This window comes from Camelus ferus, chromosome 12 (assembly GCF_009834535.1).
Source record: "Camelus ferus isolate YT-003-E chromosome 12, BCGSAC_Cfer_1.0, whole genome shotgun sequence".
In the NCBI taxonomy this organism is placed as follows: domain Eukaryota; kingdom Metazoa; phylum Chordata; class Mammalia; order Artiodactyla; family Camelidae; genus Camelus; species Camelus ferus.
This window is the reverse complement of record NC_045707.1, coordinates 47,152,125-47,169,232: the sequence shown is the minus strand read 5'-3', so window position 1 is coordinate 47,169,232 and position 17,108 is coordinate 47,152,125. Positions and strand designations below refer to the sequence as shown.

Genomic DNA, 17,108 nt, shown 5'->3' with positions numbered 1-17,108 from the left:
CGCAGAGGCGCGCGCGGGGCGGGGCGCGCGGGGGGGGTGGGGCGTGCGCGGCCCCCTTAAATACGGCGGAGTGGGCGGCGCAAACCTGCCGCGGCGCTGTTGCCCAGTCGGCGGGAGTTCCTCCAACTGTCTTCTCGTGGCGCGATCCTCGAGCTTGAAGCCTCGCTGTACCCTCGGCGGCAGCAGCGGCGGCGGGGGCGGCAGCAGCAGCAGGAGGGAGCCGAGGCGAGCGGTCGGCGGGCTCCATGGAGAGCGGCAGACGCCCGGGCAGAGGCAGCGCTTCCTCTCCGGCACCCGGGCTCCAGTGACCGACGCTCGCGCACTGCCCCGCGTCTGAGCGGCCGCCGGCTCCGGGACTGACCGGCCTCGCTGCCCCTTCCCCGCGCCGCCGCCTCGCCTCCCTGCGCCCCGACTTGCTCTCGCCCCGACTCCCCGGTGGGGTGGCGGCGGCCGGGCCCCCTCAGCGGCGGCCGGAGCAGCAGCGGCAGCAAGAGCCCGCCTCTATGATGAAGTTCAAGCCCAACCAGACGCGGACCTAGGACCGCGAGGGCTTCAAGAAGCGGGCGGCGTCCCTGTGCTTCCGGAGCGAGCAGGAGGACGAGGTGAGGGCGGCCGGCCTACACTGTGCCCTAGGCTGGGGCGGCAGGGTGGGTGTCCGGGCTGGTCGGAGTGGGAGGGTCCTTGCCCTTGCCTTTCCCTTTCTCCATCCTCTTCCCCGCCCGACCCTCAGTCTGGCCCCAGGGCTGGGAGAGTTTAGCCTCCTCCCTCCTTCCCTCCCGCCCTCCCTCCTTCCTTCCTCTGCGTAGATTGTGGAAACAAAGGGGCTCGCCCAGCCCTACGCTCTCCCACCGGCTCGTGGTTAGAATGGGAGGCTAAGACGCCCCCTGGCCCCTGGGAAGGTCCCAGGCCGTCTAGGTCGCGCCTAACGGGAGTCACTATCTTAACCTGCGAACTGAGCGTAAAACGAGATAAACGTTGAGTGCTAACAGAGTGTAGAAATGGCGTGAGCCCAGGCCTTTCTGCCTCTGTTACATTTTCCTCCCATGTTACAGCAGTTTGCGGTTTCGGATTAAATCTAGGCATGTTTGTGGAATAGCCAAACAGTCCCCGTGCTTTATAAAACCATTCGGTCTCGTTCTGTTAATTCTCCTTCTAAGTGGATCCTTTAACTCACAAGCACTTGGCATAGTTATAATTTTTTTTTTAACAAAGCCTCCTCTTTTAAAGTTTTCTGACTGCAGATAGATGGTTAGTGAAGAATGTGGAACCACGCCAGAAGGGAGAAGATGGACTAGAGGTGGGCAAAGTTGCCATTTTCAGACAGTAATCTCTAGCTCCCTGCATTTTTATTAAAGCTTCTTTGCTGTGTTTTGCTTGACATCTGAAGAGGAGCAGTCTTTCTTGTTCTAAGAGGAAGCAGTCTTCTATAATTCATCCATCAGCACTGGGTTGAGAGTGAGGCCCTTGAGGTTTTCCTGGAGAGCAGTTTTTATACTTATTTCAGTTACATTTATTTAAATTAAATTGGTTCGCTGTCCTAAATTTGCTTAGGGCAATAACAGGCAATTGGTAGTCAACGAAAGCCTCTTAGCATTGCCAGTTCTAAAATGATTAGGCAGGGAAAACATTAAAATTCTGAGTTCTGCTTCCATAGCTAAATGTGTCCAGTACAATACCAGGCTAAAGCTGGAGATGGGAATTTAATGGCTTCTTTATTGATAGTCCCTGTAGTTAGGATGACGGTGACATACTGTACTCTCAGTGGCTTAATTGTTCCTACTATGCTAACAAAAATCAAAGTGCTTCAAAGTAGCGCTCCTCAAACTCTTGTTTTGCCTTTGTGTTTTGAAAAGAAACTAAGCCCTATAGTGCTGATCTGGTGCTCAGTTGAGGGCCTTTAAACAGTTAAACTTAAATTCCGAAGGAGTTTTCAGGAGAAGTTGGTGTCTTTGAGCTGGGCATCCTTAGGACAGCCAGAAAATAGAACAGGAAAGATTTTTAGCATTTACAAAGTTAACAAGCATTAAGTGCATTTGGTTAAAAAGACTAGAAGGTCCTTGAGGGAAGGGCTGAATTACAGGCAAACTTTGAATATAAAAGAATACAGTAGCCCAAAGTGATCAAGATAGGTCAAGGATCAAATATGATTGGCTCACTATTGCGTAATTATTTTCTTAGTTGAGTGCTTCCTAGGTGCAGGGCACTGCCTGAAGACCTTTGTTATATTTAATCATTTTAGTGCAAGTTTATAGGTGAGGAAACAGCTGCAGAGACATAATTAGGAAGTAGTAGAGGCAGAATTCAGCATCCAGTCGCTGCTCCTGATGCTGGGCTCAGCCCACAGCGATTGGGTGCATGCTATTTGCTGAATGAGTGAGATTTTGTGAGGCTGAGCTTGAGAGATTTTCTGGAAGTGGTGACTTTGAAGTGTTGACGTAGCGTGAACTTGGAATTCAGGCTTTGAAAAAGTTCCCAGGGGAAAATATGTGAAATGGGAAGAAATTGAAATGATCTGTATTGTGTGAATGGTAAAGCAAAGTCTGAGGAGGGCTTCAGAAGTTACCTTAGCAAATAAATGAGTTGTTTTTATGCTTTGAAATTGTTTCTCCTGTAATAAATGCTAAATTCCTAGACTCTAGTTAAGAGACCAGTGCCATTATAAAATGAAGTAAGGAGCAAGATTTGGAGAATTTATTCAATTAATTTGTTATGTAAAAAATTGTAAATCTCATGACCTGGAGGTTGAGAAACCAAGTTAATTAGTTTGTTAGAGAATGTGCTCTGAAGGAAGGCTCTGTAATTCTCTAAATAATGCATAGCCAACTTTAAAACTGGTTAGATCTGCAGGATCTTAATTTCTGTTACTGTGTGTAGTCGGGATGCTTGCTATTGTATTATAATTACAGAACGAATCTTGTTAGTTAGCTTCCCTGGACATCTTGCTGCTTTGTTATTAATTTATTCCCACTCTGTTGAAATTTCTTTGCTAGCCTTACAGGGATAGGCTCCAAACTATCCTGAACCCATGCTTCTTTAGCTAAAAGGTGAGAAGTGTTTCCCCGTAATGGGTTAAGAACACTTAGATCCTGGTTTGGGAGATTTAAATGTATGCTTCACTTTAGGGTGAAATGTTTATTATTGACTGTAAGTTGAAATAAAACAGTAACTGCTGTTTGACCCTCAAAAGCTATGCAGTACTCTGATCTGGCTCTCTGTTCCTTGGGGCATGGTTTTACGTATTTTCCCATTTTATCTTTTTCTGCCATGTGAGGTAAATAATAAGCATTAGCACTTGTATAGACAGCAGAAGTAACTTGTCCCAAGGTCACAGAAGCTGGCAGGTCATTTTGAGCCCCAGGTCCTTTATTTCTAAATCTCATGTCCATTTGATCCTCTCTCCAGCTAGTTATTTTTGTAGGGAACCACCCTTAGTTTTGACAGTTGGGCTTCCAGACAAGGCAACAAAGAAGTGTCCCATAGAGTAGCTGGGATACTGTGCTTGTGCAGTGAAAGAGGACAGTACATTCAGAAAAGGTAACCCGAAATGAATTCCATTGAACATACTTGCATATATGATAGTTGGAACAGGGATGCGCAAAGATAAAAGGTGTCAGCTCCTAAGGAGCATATTCTGTAGTGGGAGGTTAGACAAACTGACTGATCTCAAGGGAAATAAAGTAAGGTGAAAGTGCCATCAGGTATTGCAGGGTTAAGATCCAACATGAGTCATTTGGAGATGGATTTCAGTGAGTGGGAAAGGAAGAACCAGGTATCACAAACAGACTTGGGACTGGTCTAGTTGGGCTGCAGCTTAGGATGACATAGAATAAATAATGTCTGAAAAACATAGAGCACCTTAAATGTAAGGCTAACCAGTTGCTAGGCAAGAAAGGAACTCTTACTTTTGAACAAGGAACATTTCGATTTTCAGTGTATTCACATTTGAGAATGATCTGACAGAATGTCTGCTAAAGAGAGAAATAGAAATGACTTGATCCTGGTGGAATCCAGGCACAGTTGCAAGGCAGAAACATTGACAAAACAATCTTAAGAACTTCCATTTGAACTTTTTGCTCTAATTAGCCTTTAAGCTCCTTGAGCCAGGGGCTGCTTCTACAGATAATAGAATATCAAATGTATGTTCCCGAAATGTCTGGGTTCTTCAAAATCATGCATTAAAATTAAGACTTGCTGGGCAAAGTAGAGTCTCATGACCTATGAAACTCTAAGACCAGAGCTCTAATAAACAAAAACAATCCCAATAAGAAATATTAGTGCTTAACCTCTACTAGCATTTGAATGCTTAAAATCAACAGGCATTCCACCTTTTTCAGACATATATTCTGGGGCTCTTAACTTCCTCAGAGATTTAAGTTCTTGAAGATACTTCAAATGGAAATCACTTTCATTAAAATTAAAGCAACTATCCAAAGATGGCTTTTTCTAAACACAGGGAAATGTCACCAGTCCTCTTCATCTGTGCCTGCAGCTCTCCCAGACCTGGAGAAGGGCTACTTAGGCTACTCAACCAGCCACTTCCTTCAGGGGAAGGCACTTCTGTACAGTTGGCACCTATTTTTTTCTTACTGTTTTGGTATATCACCAAGGCTTTCTCTAATTGTGTAAAAGCTTACTGCATCACCCCAAAACGTTGACATGCTCAGAGAGAAAAAGTCATGATCAACCCAACTTAGTATTATTGACATACCTCTGTCTACCAATCCACATAATCTAATTTGGGTTAAACACATTTTCACAGAATGCGCTGGTATTTCTGATCTTATAGCACTCTGTCTCTATGGTCCAAAAAGTAGTATTAATTTGCTTAAGAATATCAGTTGGCAGTGGTTGGTGGATATTGTTATAACTATTGTTAACTATTATTGTAACTTAATATCTTTTAAAATGTCTGTGTGTGTAGTGGGTGTTTCTAATGTGCTGCTGGCCTAATTTTGGCCAAATGCCTATGGTAGAGGTAGTTTCAGCCATTCATGCCCTCCTTGTTCATGATGATATAGGAAGAAAGAACAACAACCCCAAAACAGCTTCTAAAAAGCTACAATCCACGAAATAAAGCTCTTCATTCTTAAATTTAGGGATCACTTGAGGGGTTCTCTGGATAGCTTTGTATTTTGGGGGGAAAGAATTGGTAGTTTGTAGTGACTAGTTCCCAGAGGTGGGCCGTGGCCAAGAGCAGTTGTAAACGTAAAAACTGAAACACAGAGGGCAACTTGGGGCCCCTTGGTTTAAGGACCTAACAATCCCATGTACCTCCAGCCTCTGAGGGTGTAACTGTATTACATAGACCTTGAACAGCATTTTTAGTCTACACACTCTTCCACATCCCCAATGAGGAGGACTTGTTGGGAGATAACAGGGTATAGAATCTATGCTACAGATTATTTCAATTCACAGACAAACCTTCATGGTTCCAAGTTGACCACTATCACTACACTATTACTACTTTAAGTAAGAAATACTTCTATTCCAAATGCTGAAAACATTAGGTATCTAAGAAAAAGACAAGTGTGAGAAGTGACTTAATAATGCCAGTTTAATGGTATTTTATTCTGATGATTGTCCAATACATGAAAAGAGGGGTAAGGCCTGATAGTGTAGTGGGAGGAATGCTGCTATTATAAGGTGATCAGGTTGAATCGGAGAAGTGTCTTCACTTGTCACCACTCTGACACCATTGGCTTTGGGGTTTGAGTGTTATTCAAGTCTAACTGCAATTTGGTGGGTTGGCTAGCCTCCTTTTTATAAATCTTTCCTTTGGTCTCAGCTCTGGCTTATCTGGAAGGTTGAATGTCTACTTACATCTTTGTTATCTTGTCACTAATGTGGTAACAGACTGTCATTTTGTTGGGTGCCCCAAATCTAACATCCCTAGAAAGGTAGTTAAAAAGGAATTTAAAACCTATGAATGACCGTGTATGTCTCTGTCAGCTGTTCTATGTATCCTCTTGCTGAATAAGCTTTTATAACCTGTCTTTGTTACTTCAGTAATACCATTCTTACTTAAGAGCATGAGTTAGCATGCTGAAGCTGTATTGTAGATCTAGTACATTGGAGGTGTTATAGAATGTTTAGATGGCTTTGTGTGGAGGTCGATATTGAATAATATAATACTATGTGATGTGGTTCTATAGGTTAGAGTCTTCCAGTGTGTAGGAAGGGTTTTAATTGTCCTTGTCTCTGCTTATGCTGTTTAGATTCATTTCTTCTACCCTGGCAGACCTCTGTCATAATTCTGTTTACTCTTGTCTATGGAGTATATCCCTCGGTTTTTGCTCTTTCTTAATCACAACTGCCTCCATGCCCCCCCCCGACACCCCACCCCTATGTAGCCTTGACCTCATTTGAACTCTGAATAAAGTACTCAAGATGAGTAAGCAAGTACTTAATAACATACTGGTTTTCAAATCTGTACCATCACCAAAGGCTTATATCTTTTAAGCTAGTAGTTTAGATGCTGATCATTTCTATACCTTAGGTATTTATTATTCGTTTAAATTTTTTTGCGAGATACATTTGAAGTTAATGGTTTCATCAAATTTAATCATTTTGGAATGTCAAGGGACTCTTGCATGATAAGTTCTTGGTTTTGGTTAAATTATTTGGAAGAGAAGCTTAGTCATATGATAATGATATCCTGTAGATAAAGATTTGTTTTTAAATCGGAAGCTTAAATGTTCAGAAACAGACACAGACTCTACCAATGGTTTTTCAACATGATTAATCTTACGTAATTTAGTTGTTAACGATTGTCTTAGTCAAATAAGAACATAAAGTCATTGACCTAGATACATGACACTGAATTTCATTTTTTCAGGACTCAAACATTATAAACATCGATGATTGTTGAGACTCCCTGTTTATTAAATGAGGATGTACTTTTCCTGTTGCTAGCCCCGTATACCCCATCCTGTCCCATTATGAAGATACTCAAGGAGGTTACTTAAAAGGCATGTAATTGTGTAGTAAGAATTTTATCCAGATGATAGAAAGCAGGTTATCTCTAACCCACAGCTAGTGACCAGGAAAAGAGGCCTCCAACTCTGCAGTCAGGACCATTTACTTTTCCCTTGATGCAAGATACAATGTTTTTGTACCTTAAACATTTTTGCTTTAACTTAAAACTTACTTTCATTTGCCAGTCTAGACATAGGGTCAAAGCTTTTGAATACCATAGACCCCAGCAAGCCTCCTTTTTGAATAAAATACAAAGGTAAAATCTGACTTGCAGTTCACTTTATATAAAGTAGAATTTTAACTTTTATTTCCTTCTTCCAGTCTTTTTTAGTAGTCACAAAAGTACTTAATCTGATAGCAGTTTTAAACAACCCACCTTTAATGAATCTTTGCAGAGCCTTTTTGATAATTCCTTTCTGTCCTCATTTCATCATTAATTCTCAGTAATTTCAGTAATTATAAAAAACAAACTGGCAGAATTTGGGGGAAAAGCTAATTTTGATAAACGAATTCAACTCAATTAGTGAGAAAGCCAAAGAACGAGTAATGGCCAACAGTGAGTGCTTAGGCCAGAATCTAAGGTTTTTAATACTCACTAACCCTCAACAATGTTGCGAGGATAGTTACTTCTTTTTACAGAGGGCACTGGTGCCCATCATCCTGAGCATCAAGGAGTGAAATACATATTGGTTATGATCAGTAGAGTTACAAACACCTTCAAGTTGAAACCTGTGTTTCCCAGTTCTTGCTAGATTTGTTTATTCTAGCTCTTCAGTTTCTAATTTTGATATGTAAGCCCTATTTGCTAATACTTAAGAAAGCTTAAATTTAAGGCTGTCTTACATTTCACTTTACCAAAATTGCTATATTTGGACTTGCTGGTGCCTCAGTGTCACCATTAGTACTTTAGCTAAAGCTTTGTTAACCATTGTGTTAATTTACAGTGCTTTCTCTGTGTTTGCCACTGTTCTGCTCACTTTTCACTTGGAGGAGTGATGCTGGTGGGAGCAGTAGAGTTCTGTCCAGAGCAAGAGTGAAAGAAACGATGCTCAGACCGCTTGAGCCTTGGTTGATCGCTGCTCTTTAGTGGTGATGCATCCATAGGCAAAGACATGCTGCTTTTTTTTCACATTAAGGAGGTTACATGTCTGAACAGGTGTTCCCTTATCTTCCAACTCTGTTTTAGAGGTTTGGGGGAAAGATGGAACTTGCTAAACTACTACGTCAGCCTGGAACTTTCCAGTTAGGGAAGGTTGAATTCTGGCAGCTTACTTGAGTAGGACATGAATCCCGGGCTGGCTGTGAATGGCCTGTGGGCCAGCAGTTCCTCTGGCAGCACTGAGGAAGCTGGGCAGACAGCTGGCACAGTGTCGACAAACAAGAACCCACACTGGGGATCAAGCCTTGCTCTCAGTTGGTAATATTTATCTGGTGAGAACTGTTTGCATTTACTTGAAAGCAGTATACCAAGGAGATTTTGCAGTTTTGTTCAGCTTGGTCAGAACTTCTGTTACCTTCATAAACATCATTTGGTTATTTATCATAGCCTGTTTTGTTTTGTTTTGTTTTGTTTTTCTAACTGGGAAATTTCAACCTCACCTAGCCCACAAGTTTTCACTTACAATATGGATATATAGTTCTTGTTTCAGGTACTGTTAAGAAACGTGAACCTATAGTATACTCTGTGATAATAGTTTTTTTAAGTGTGTGCACATTTCAAGCTTAATGCTATCCTTGACCCAGATCTGCAGACTTTTCCTATAGACCAAATAATATTTTAGGCTTTGTGGGCCACACAGTCTCTGTCAAAATTACCCAATTCTGCAACTGTAGGATGAAATCAGCCATAGACTACATGGGAAAAATGAGTGTGACTGGATTCTTGAAATTTGTATTTATGAGCACTGAAATTTGAATTTTATATAATTTAAAAATATAAAAACCACCTTTAGCTCAAGGATTCTACAAACAATAGGCAGCAGGCTATAACTTGCCATCCCCCTTCTAGATCATAAATTATAGCTGCCTGTTAACAAATGGAGAGGCTTTAGCTTGTTTATATAGGTTTAGAATATGAAGGATGCCTCCTTCCACCTCTTCCTAGGTGTAAAAATATGAACTTTCTCTGTACTAAGCATTAGCTTTACATGATTTCCCTGTTCTTTTCTCACAGCACCTGTTATCTTCTTTGAGTATGCATCCATGCTATAGGTGAAGGAACAAGGTGACCTGCCAGAGGTCACATATCCTTGACTTTGTAAGAATAACTAATGAGATTCTGTAACTAAGAATAACAGATGTGACCACAAACCTCAGTGCATACAGCTCTGGGTCAGAGCCCATAGTTACTGTTTACTAGGGCTAGTAAACCAAGTCTCTGCTTTTGTCTTCTGTTGGTATCCAAGAATTAGAGAGTTTGGCTAATTGAATCTTGTAGTTAAAATGACTTTGTCGGTTACAAAATGATTTAGTAATGTGATGATGTTATTGTTGAATTCTGAATTAAAAAAGACAGTGTTTACAAAGGCAGTCAACTACTTTTCTGTGGTATAACATGTCCCCTTAATAATTTTAATGAAATTTAAAAATGGGTTAATGTAGAGAAATTTCCACCCTTGTAGAGGTTTGAGAATGTTGCTTATAGTCCATAGTGCCCCTGGGGCTGGGAGTTCACAGTTATGGTCGGCCTTGCAGGTGCTGCTGGTGAGCAGTAGTCGGTACCCAGACCAGTGGATTGTCCCAGGAGGAGGAATGGAGCCCGAGGAGGAGCCTGGTGGTGCTGCTGTGAGGGAGGTTTACGAAGAGGTAAGATGAAGAGTAGTGTGTTCTGTGTGAGGTTCACAAACAAGGCACTTTGCCACATACAGCAGGCGAGAAGACAGGCAGGTCATGTGAGTGCTGTTTGGTTGTCCAATTCAACATTTTAAAGCATGTGACTACAGCTAGCACTTGTCTAAGATATTTTTTTTCCACCTGGTAAAATAGAGCTAATATCAATGTAGAAGTCCCTCAGAATTATGTAACACACAATTATATAACAGACAAGTCTGATCTGTGATCAATACATAACATGATGGCTTCGCCTCAGAGCAAGATTAATATTAACTGAGTAAGAATGCTCAGAGACATTCATCGTGTGCTACAGTTACTTTTCAAACAAATAAGAAGCCAATTGCTTTTATTTTACTCGCTTTTTCTTAAAGTTCTGTAAAATGGGGCACATACATCACAAATGCACAGCACAGTTGGCCCGCTTATCTTGTCAAAGCTGACGATAAATAGAACTTGCTTTTTCTCAGGCAAAACAGCATAGATCAAGTGCCGTAAAAACTCCTTGAACACCAGTTAGGCTGTAAAAGGGAAGTGAATGCTAAGACTCTCATTGGGTGTGGTGTATCATCAGCAAGGTTTCCTAGAGAAGGGTCTTAAGGGATGAGCACCTTCTCAACAGAGGAAACAGTATGTACCAGTCTGTCAGTCTGCAGTCTGGATTAGAATGGGGCACATGCTGAAGTCCCTGTCCGTCTGTTACAGGACTGGGTAAAAGGAACAAGGACTGGGCAGTGGGAAAGTAGCATGCAGAGAGAAAGTAACTTTCACATAAATTTCATAATGACAAGGTAAAATTTTTACATTTCATCTTTTTTTAATAGGCTGGAGTCAAAGGAAAATCAGGCAGACTCCTGGGCATATTTGAGGTGAGTTACAAAAGTAATTCTCATCTTGCTGATGATAGAATTAATGATCCTTCCTTCCTAGCCAGCCAGATAATCTGGCAACAACCTGAACTAGACATGCCTCTAAAAACTATCAGTAAGCAAGCAACTCATAAGGAATAGGAGGGAAGGAAGTAAAAGCTGCTTAACTTTCATATACCATTGATTTTACATAGCATATTACAGTAGTAACTGCTTTTATATGACAGTATAGTGGAGCTGCTATGGACAGACTTACCTCTTGGTTCACTGTATACTGTTTAGACTTTCTAGGCTAAGGTACAGTATCCTCAGTATCACCTAGGAGTTTAGATCTCTTATGGATACTGTCTGGAAATGTATCCTTTGCCTTCAGCACATAACACTGGGTGATATACATAATGACTTTATCCTGAAAGGACTGTATGGGAATGCGAAACTCAAACACATAGAAGAGACACTAGGAGCACACAGTTCTGTTATATAACCTGTTATTACTGAAGGCAGAATGGAATTTGTGGAGAGGAAATTTGGAAATGACAGGTATTCTATCAAAGGTGGGGAGAAATGAGGTCAGGTCATGAGACTTAGGCTATTCTCAACTAATATTTTCATCCAAGATTCAGACCTACATACATGGTTTACCAGACACATTGTGACAGTATTTTTTCCTAAGATAAGGGTTAGTTGAGTCCAACTGGTAGGATTATATAAATGTAGTCCTTACCAGTTTTAATTTTAAGCCTTTTTACAAGAATTCAGGAAAAAATCTGTACAGCACTTGGTAGAATTGATGACTCCCAAAATACAGTAATTGTTAAAAGTAAAGTTCTCAAGGTACTAGTCACTTTCCTAGAATTTAGCACTTGCTTTACCCAGTTAAATAGCACCATCTCCTGGTTGAACTGAAAAACACATCACAGGTTTCTGTAATTCTTAGTAGCCATGGTACATATAATAGCGTGTTTGTCAATATGCTGGCAAGATCTTTGAAGAAAACTTCACACATTTAAGTAGAGCTTGTATAACATGGGAAGGTAATAAGTGCTTTACAAATAATATTTACATTTCATAGAATCTGAACAGAAAATAGTAATCAGTGTACCTTTCCCTTAGAAAATAAAAGGGAAAATTAGAATTGTCCTGCCTGTTCACTTTGGTGATTTCAGTGAATTTATGAACATAGCAGAGTAAGTGTATTGAATGCCGGGTACAGAGATAAGACAACGGACTCTTAAAAATAATAAATAGTAATGTTTTAAGTGTGAATGCCTCTAATTTGTGCTGTTCTTATTCCTTCCCAAAGACATAAGACACTGAATGAGTGGATTACTTAAGTGGTTTGTGGTGGGAAAAATTAAGGCAATTATCTAAAGTCTTAGACTATAGCAAACAAAGCTAACTTTAAGATGAAGGTGAGCTCCCTCATCTTAAGGCTGAATTGTGTTTAATTTTGAACCTGGAGACAAGGCTCAGTGGCAGTTTTAATATGGGTAAAAATTGAGTTTGAGCATATAGGACTAAAATATTGCATTCCAGAAGTGGACTGACCCAGGTATTATTCTCAACCTTTGCTGTGCATGGTTTGCCTGGAAGCTTTTAAATGCTTAGACCTCATGTCAGACTAACTGAATCAGTGTCTCTTTAAAAAAAAAAAAAATCCTGGGTGATGAGACAGACAGTCAAGGTTGAGAGGCCTCTAGGCCTCTAGACTGTCTAGGTTCAAAATTAAACACAAGTCAGCCTTGGTAGGGCTGTGCTCTGTATGCATCTTGTGAACCTCTAAGAAGCATGTTCTAAAGGAACTGGGGCTATTTGCTCTTCTACAAAGGTCCTGAATGAAGCAGTTTTCAATAGTCTTGAAAGGTAGCTGGTATTTTTAACCCGAGGGAATAGGGCCTAAGATAAAGACAGCAATACAGTTCTTTTACTGTAGATTCCATTCCAGCCTTAAGATTTTCTTTATGAAAATTATTTGTCTAATAGACAGAAATCAAAGTATTAAAAGTTTAGTATTGGGAGCTAATTTCACCATTTTAAGTGTTCTGTCTTATGTAAACTGACTTAAGTTCTGGGTTATATGACTGAGCATACTTGCCTGTGTTGCCGAATAGACTATGTTAACGTATGCCACAACTGAATTTTTTTTTACTAAAAAATGTATATATGACTAGCTCCTGTAGATTAAAATGCTTTTCTTTTTATATTCAAGCAGAACCAAGACAGAAAGCACAGGACATATGTCTATGTCCTTACTGTCACTGAAATATTAGAAGACTGGGAAGATTCTGTTAATATAGGTAAATTCCTTTCCCTTTGCTATCTGAATTCTCTTAATTCAAAACTAGATACATGTATCCAATTTTCATCTTAAATTAATTTTGGTTACTTTTTAAAGAAGATCAACATACATATATCTTCATATTTGAATTATTTTAAAACTGTTCCCCAACATAGTGTTGTCTAAGCCATTCCCCAAAAATAAAGTCATTATTTGTGGGGGAGGATCAAGGGGACATTGTTAATAGGGTATGGCTTTTAAAAACTGACTTTTACTCATTTTTAGTAACCAGTTTCATACTGTTTTCTAGGAAGGAAGACAGAGTGGTTCAAAGTAAAGGATGCCATCAAAGTTCTCCAGTGTCATAAGCCTGTACATGCAGAGTATCTGGAAAAATTAAAGCTGGGTTGCTCGCCAACCAGTGGAAATTCCACAGTCCCTTCCCTTCCAGAGAGTAACACCTTGTTTGTAGCTGCTGCACAGAGAACCTCTGGGCTGCCATCCAGCATAAGATAGACAGGGTTGGAAGGACCTCTTCCACCATGTGCAATCTCATGGGCAGAGGCTTCTTTATTTTCCTTGGCAAACATCTGAATGACGCTTACAAACTGAATTTGCCATGTGGGTTTTTTTAACAATTTGCATGTTTTTTAGGTGCTTTCAAATCTTTTAAAAAAAAGAAAAAAGATAGTGTAAAATATTTTAATAAGCCAAAGCCATGTGGAATTTTTTTTAGATGCCTTAAATGTGCTCTCCCACCCAGCCCACCCACCTTGTTATTTTGGTTGGCATTTTCACTTTTTCCCCAGTATTTTTTTATCCATTTGATGTCAGTCTGTGGTTTTTGTCAGATCAACATACTTGTGGGTATATTATCCCCGTGAATTGTCTTCTCATTCACAATATTAACATATTCAATGAATCCATTTGTCAACTCATTTATCTCAATTTTCACAACTGGTACTATGTCACTAGCTACCTGATATGGCCAATTCCCTTATGACTCAAAAGTCCTAAAACACAAAGTTTAACTCTATAGAGCTGGTGATTTTTAGGCAGTTACTGTAAGCAAAATGCATGTAGTAGATATCTTATCATGAAACCTGTATTCATGGAATTGAATTAGGGTGCTCAGTTGCCAATTCCCTTTATTCATAATCTCTCTTTACACAGAACACACAAGAACCATATTTCCCTCAATGTAAATTGCTGCTTTTAAATATATATTTTCAGTTTGAATTTAGTGACATCTCTTCAGTTAAACTTGCTGGTTACCAGTAAACACCTTAAATACCAGTCAGTGGTGACTGCATCAGAATTGAGTAAAATGGCCTTCTTGTTCACCTGTTACAGACCTAGGTTTTTAGGGTGCCTCAGAATGTCTCATCTTTTATAGGTGGTCAGCAGGTAGGTACTATTTATCATGTAACTAATTACTGGGACACTGGAATGTACCTAAGAATTATTTTGTCTTATCTTTATATTCACATAAATCCAAGAATCCCATCTAAAACACATAAATACCTAGTCTGAAATGCCTGTACTTCCTCAACCAAGTCAGAGATGAGATGGGGCAAGTAAAAGATGGTTCTCTATGTAGATATTAGCTTTTTGTAAAGATCATAACTGTTGAGTATAAAGTAGGAATAAGCATAGTTAGACATTTGTTGTACAAATTGTTAACCTTTAAAAATATAATTGCTGCTGAAAATAGTGCTGTTATAAGGAAAATCAGTGCCACCATTTTGAAACTGAGCTCTTGTGCCATAAAAGCAGCTGAGCTAAATACGAGTATTAGTTCACAAATTAAGGCTGCCAAAGGAATAAGACAGAAAAACTTTAAACCACTGACATTTCATTCTAAATTATGTAGTGTGATCAGACATGATCTTCCAGAATTTTTATATTTTTCTTTGTACAGAGGTTATGTTTTCTGGGTGTTTTTTAAAAAGGAAATACTTTAAAATCCCACAGATTGACACTTTGTATCAATCTTCAATGGACTAAGTTTTTTTCCTCAGCAATCTCTGAAGTTTCTTTAAATTATATACTTAACACAGCAGAGAAATGGATTGTTTTTGTACATAACACTGTGTCCACCTGAAATGTCACAAGTACTGGGGGGCCTGGGTATGTTGTACATTGATATTCTTAAAGGTAATAATGCATGAATTTCTTTTATAAACTCTTGGACTATGTATTTGATGTGTAAAATATGTACAGTATTAATGTCAACCATTTCTTAAAGGTGAGCCTATAAATATTGTTGTATCATTTTCTTTGGTCAGTAACATTTGGACCAAGTAGTGCCACTTGGGTCAGGATTTTCTTCAGTGCCATTTAGCAAACCACCTGTCTTTGGTCTATGCAACTAGCAAAATTTTGTATAATGCATCAGAATACTTCAGAGTTGTCACACTTTAAATTTCACATGAGGGGTTCTTCACTATTCTTGAACTCAGCCCATCAAAACTAGAGGAAAGGCCCTGAGGATATTTATTTCTGTTAAGAGAAAAAAGCCTACATTTGCAGGCTCAACAATTGAATCTACTACAGATAAAAAATAGTGTCTACTCTCTCAGTCCCTCAAAGTTTACAGAGTGTTGGGACTTTCATTTGTGCTGCTTTCTGTTGGGTAGTTGGATAAAACTGGGCAGCTAAAATTTTCAGTCCCATGTGCCTACTAAATTAAAAAAAAAAAAAAGTTTGTAAATTGACTTGCAGACACAAAGTAGCAAGTATCCTACATGTTTGATTTTGAGTTTTCTTAATTTCTTCCTTTTTTTTGTAAACAGGTGAAATTTTCCAACTAGGCACATGCCATTCAATTTTCTGTCTATCCCATAGTTGTATAAAGTAGCAAAACTGAAGGGGGGAATGATTGTTGTATACACTTTAAAATTGCTTTGTATGGTCTCATTTGAGATAATTGGTGTAAGAATCTTGATGTTTTATATATTTGGAAATATCAAATAAAAAAATTGAAATAAATTGTTGGGTTTTTTTTAAACATAGTTCTAACACTGTCCAAGTGAAATTCTGGCACTCCATGTAATGACTTTACTGTTCTCCCATTGGTGGTCATATAATTCTCTTACTAGTAGTACATTTATGCACTTCCCATTTATGATCCTGACTAGTGGAATTAACTGAGTTAAAAGGAACAGCTCACCAGTAAGGTGTTGCCATACTCTCCCCATGTATGTTTTGCATTGTACTGGACACCAGTCTAATGGTGTGCCACTGTGCTTTTCTTACTGCTGTTCTCCTTCACTAATGGGATTTGTGTTCTTATTTTAGTAATTTTCAAGGGCTCTTGACTTATCCTGTGAGTACTTTGCTGTAATATGTTGCAGACACTTTATATACAACCATTGTGTTAATTGCTGGCAGCTCTGTTTCAAAAGGGTGACTAGCTAAGCACCCTGCCTCCCATTATAACTCGAAATATTGTTTATCCAAGACCAACATTAGAATCCTCACATAAAAGTTCTATTGGAATCGCATTTGGTTTTTGAGTAGGGTTAAACTGGAGGAAAACAGCTTGGCATTTTTCTACTGTTGTCTTCATAGAGGAATACAAGAATTCTCTACAGGTCTCTTAAAGGAGAAATTTGTAGACAAAGTTTGACACAGAACTAGTTTGACGCTAGTTAAGTTTATTAAAGTATAATTTGTGGTGAATTTGTTACAGCTGGAACTTGCTGTGTAGTTGTCTCAAATGACATTTCCATCCAATACCTTGTTTCATAAGTTCTTAATAAAATGTTTACCAACATCTGCTTTACGCCCAGCATTAGTGCTACAGCACAGAACAAGTTTCCACCCTCAAGGAGCTAGTGAAACAGAGATAAGTAACTTATCTAAGTTGTTTCTTCTATATCAGAAGTTCCTAAAATGATTTCAAGGTGTTACAGCTATTTTTTTTTTTTAGACTTCAAAAGCAAAATCTTATTTAAAAATGTGATTCCCCCACCAAAAACTTAACGTTTTACATGGAGCTGTAGACCAAAAGTTAGGCTGAGAAGTGATCTCATCCCTGGTGCTACTTTATCTCCCTCTTATTTTTAATACCTTCCTAACTAGTGCCATTGGCCAAATTCTGGCAGTAAGTTGTGAAGGCCCCTAAGGCCTACTATGTTGGGCCTACTTTTGTA

General features: G+C 39.4%; 1 protein-coding gene across 1 annotated transcript; it reads left to right on the top strand.

Moving 5' to 3' along the window:
* Positions 1-71: 71 nt before the first annotated feature.
* NUDT4 (nudix hydrolase 4) lies at positions 72-15,942 on the top strand. The gene is given in 5 exon segments (XM_032493632.1): positions 72-602; positions 9,670-9,780; positions 10,629-10,673; positions 12,886-12,970; positions 13,262-15,942. Coding segments are annotated over 5 exon segments (546 nt in total). The 5' UTR covers positions 72-503; the 3' UTR covers positions 13,468-15,942.
* The last annotated feature ends 1,166 nt before the right edge of the window (positions 15,943-17,108 follow it).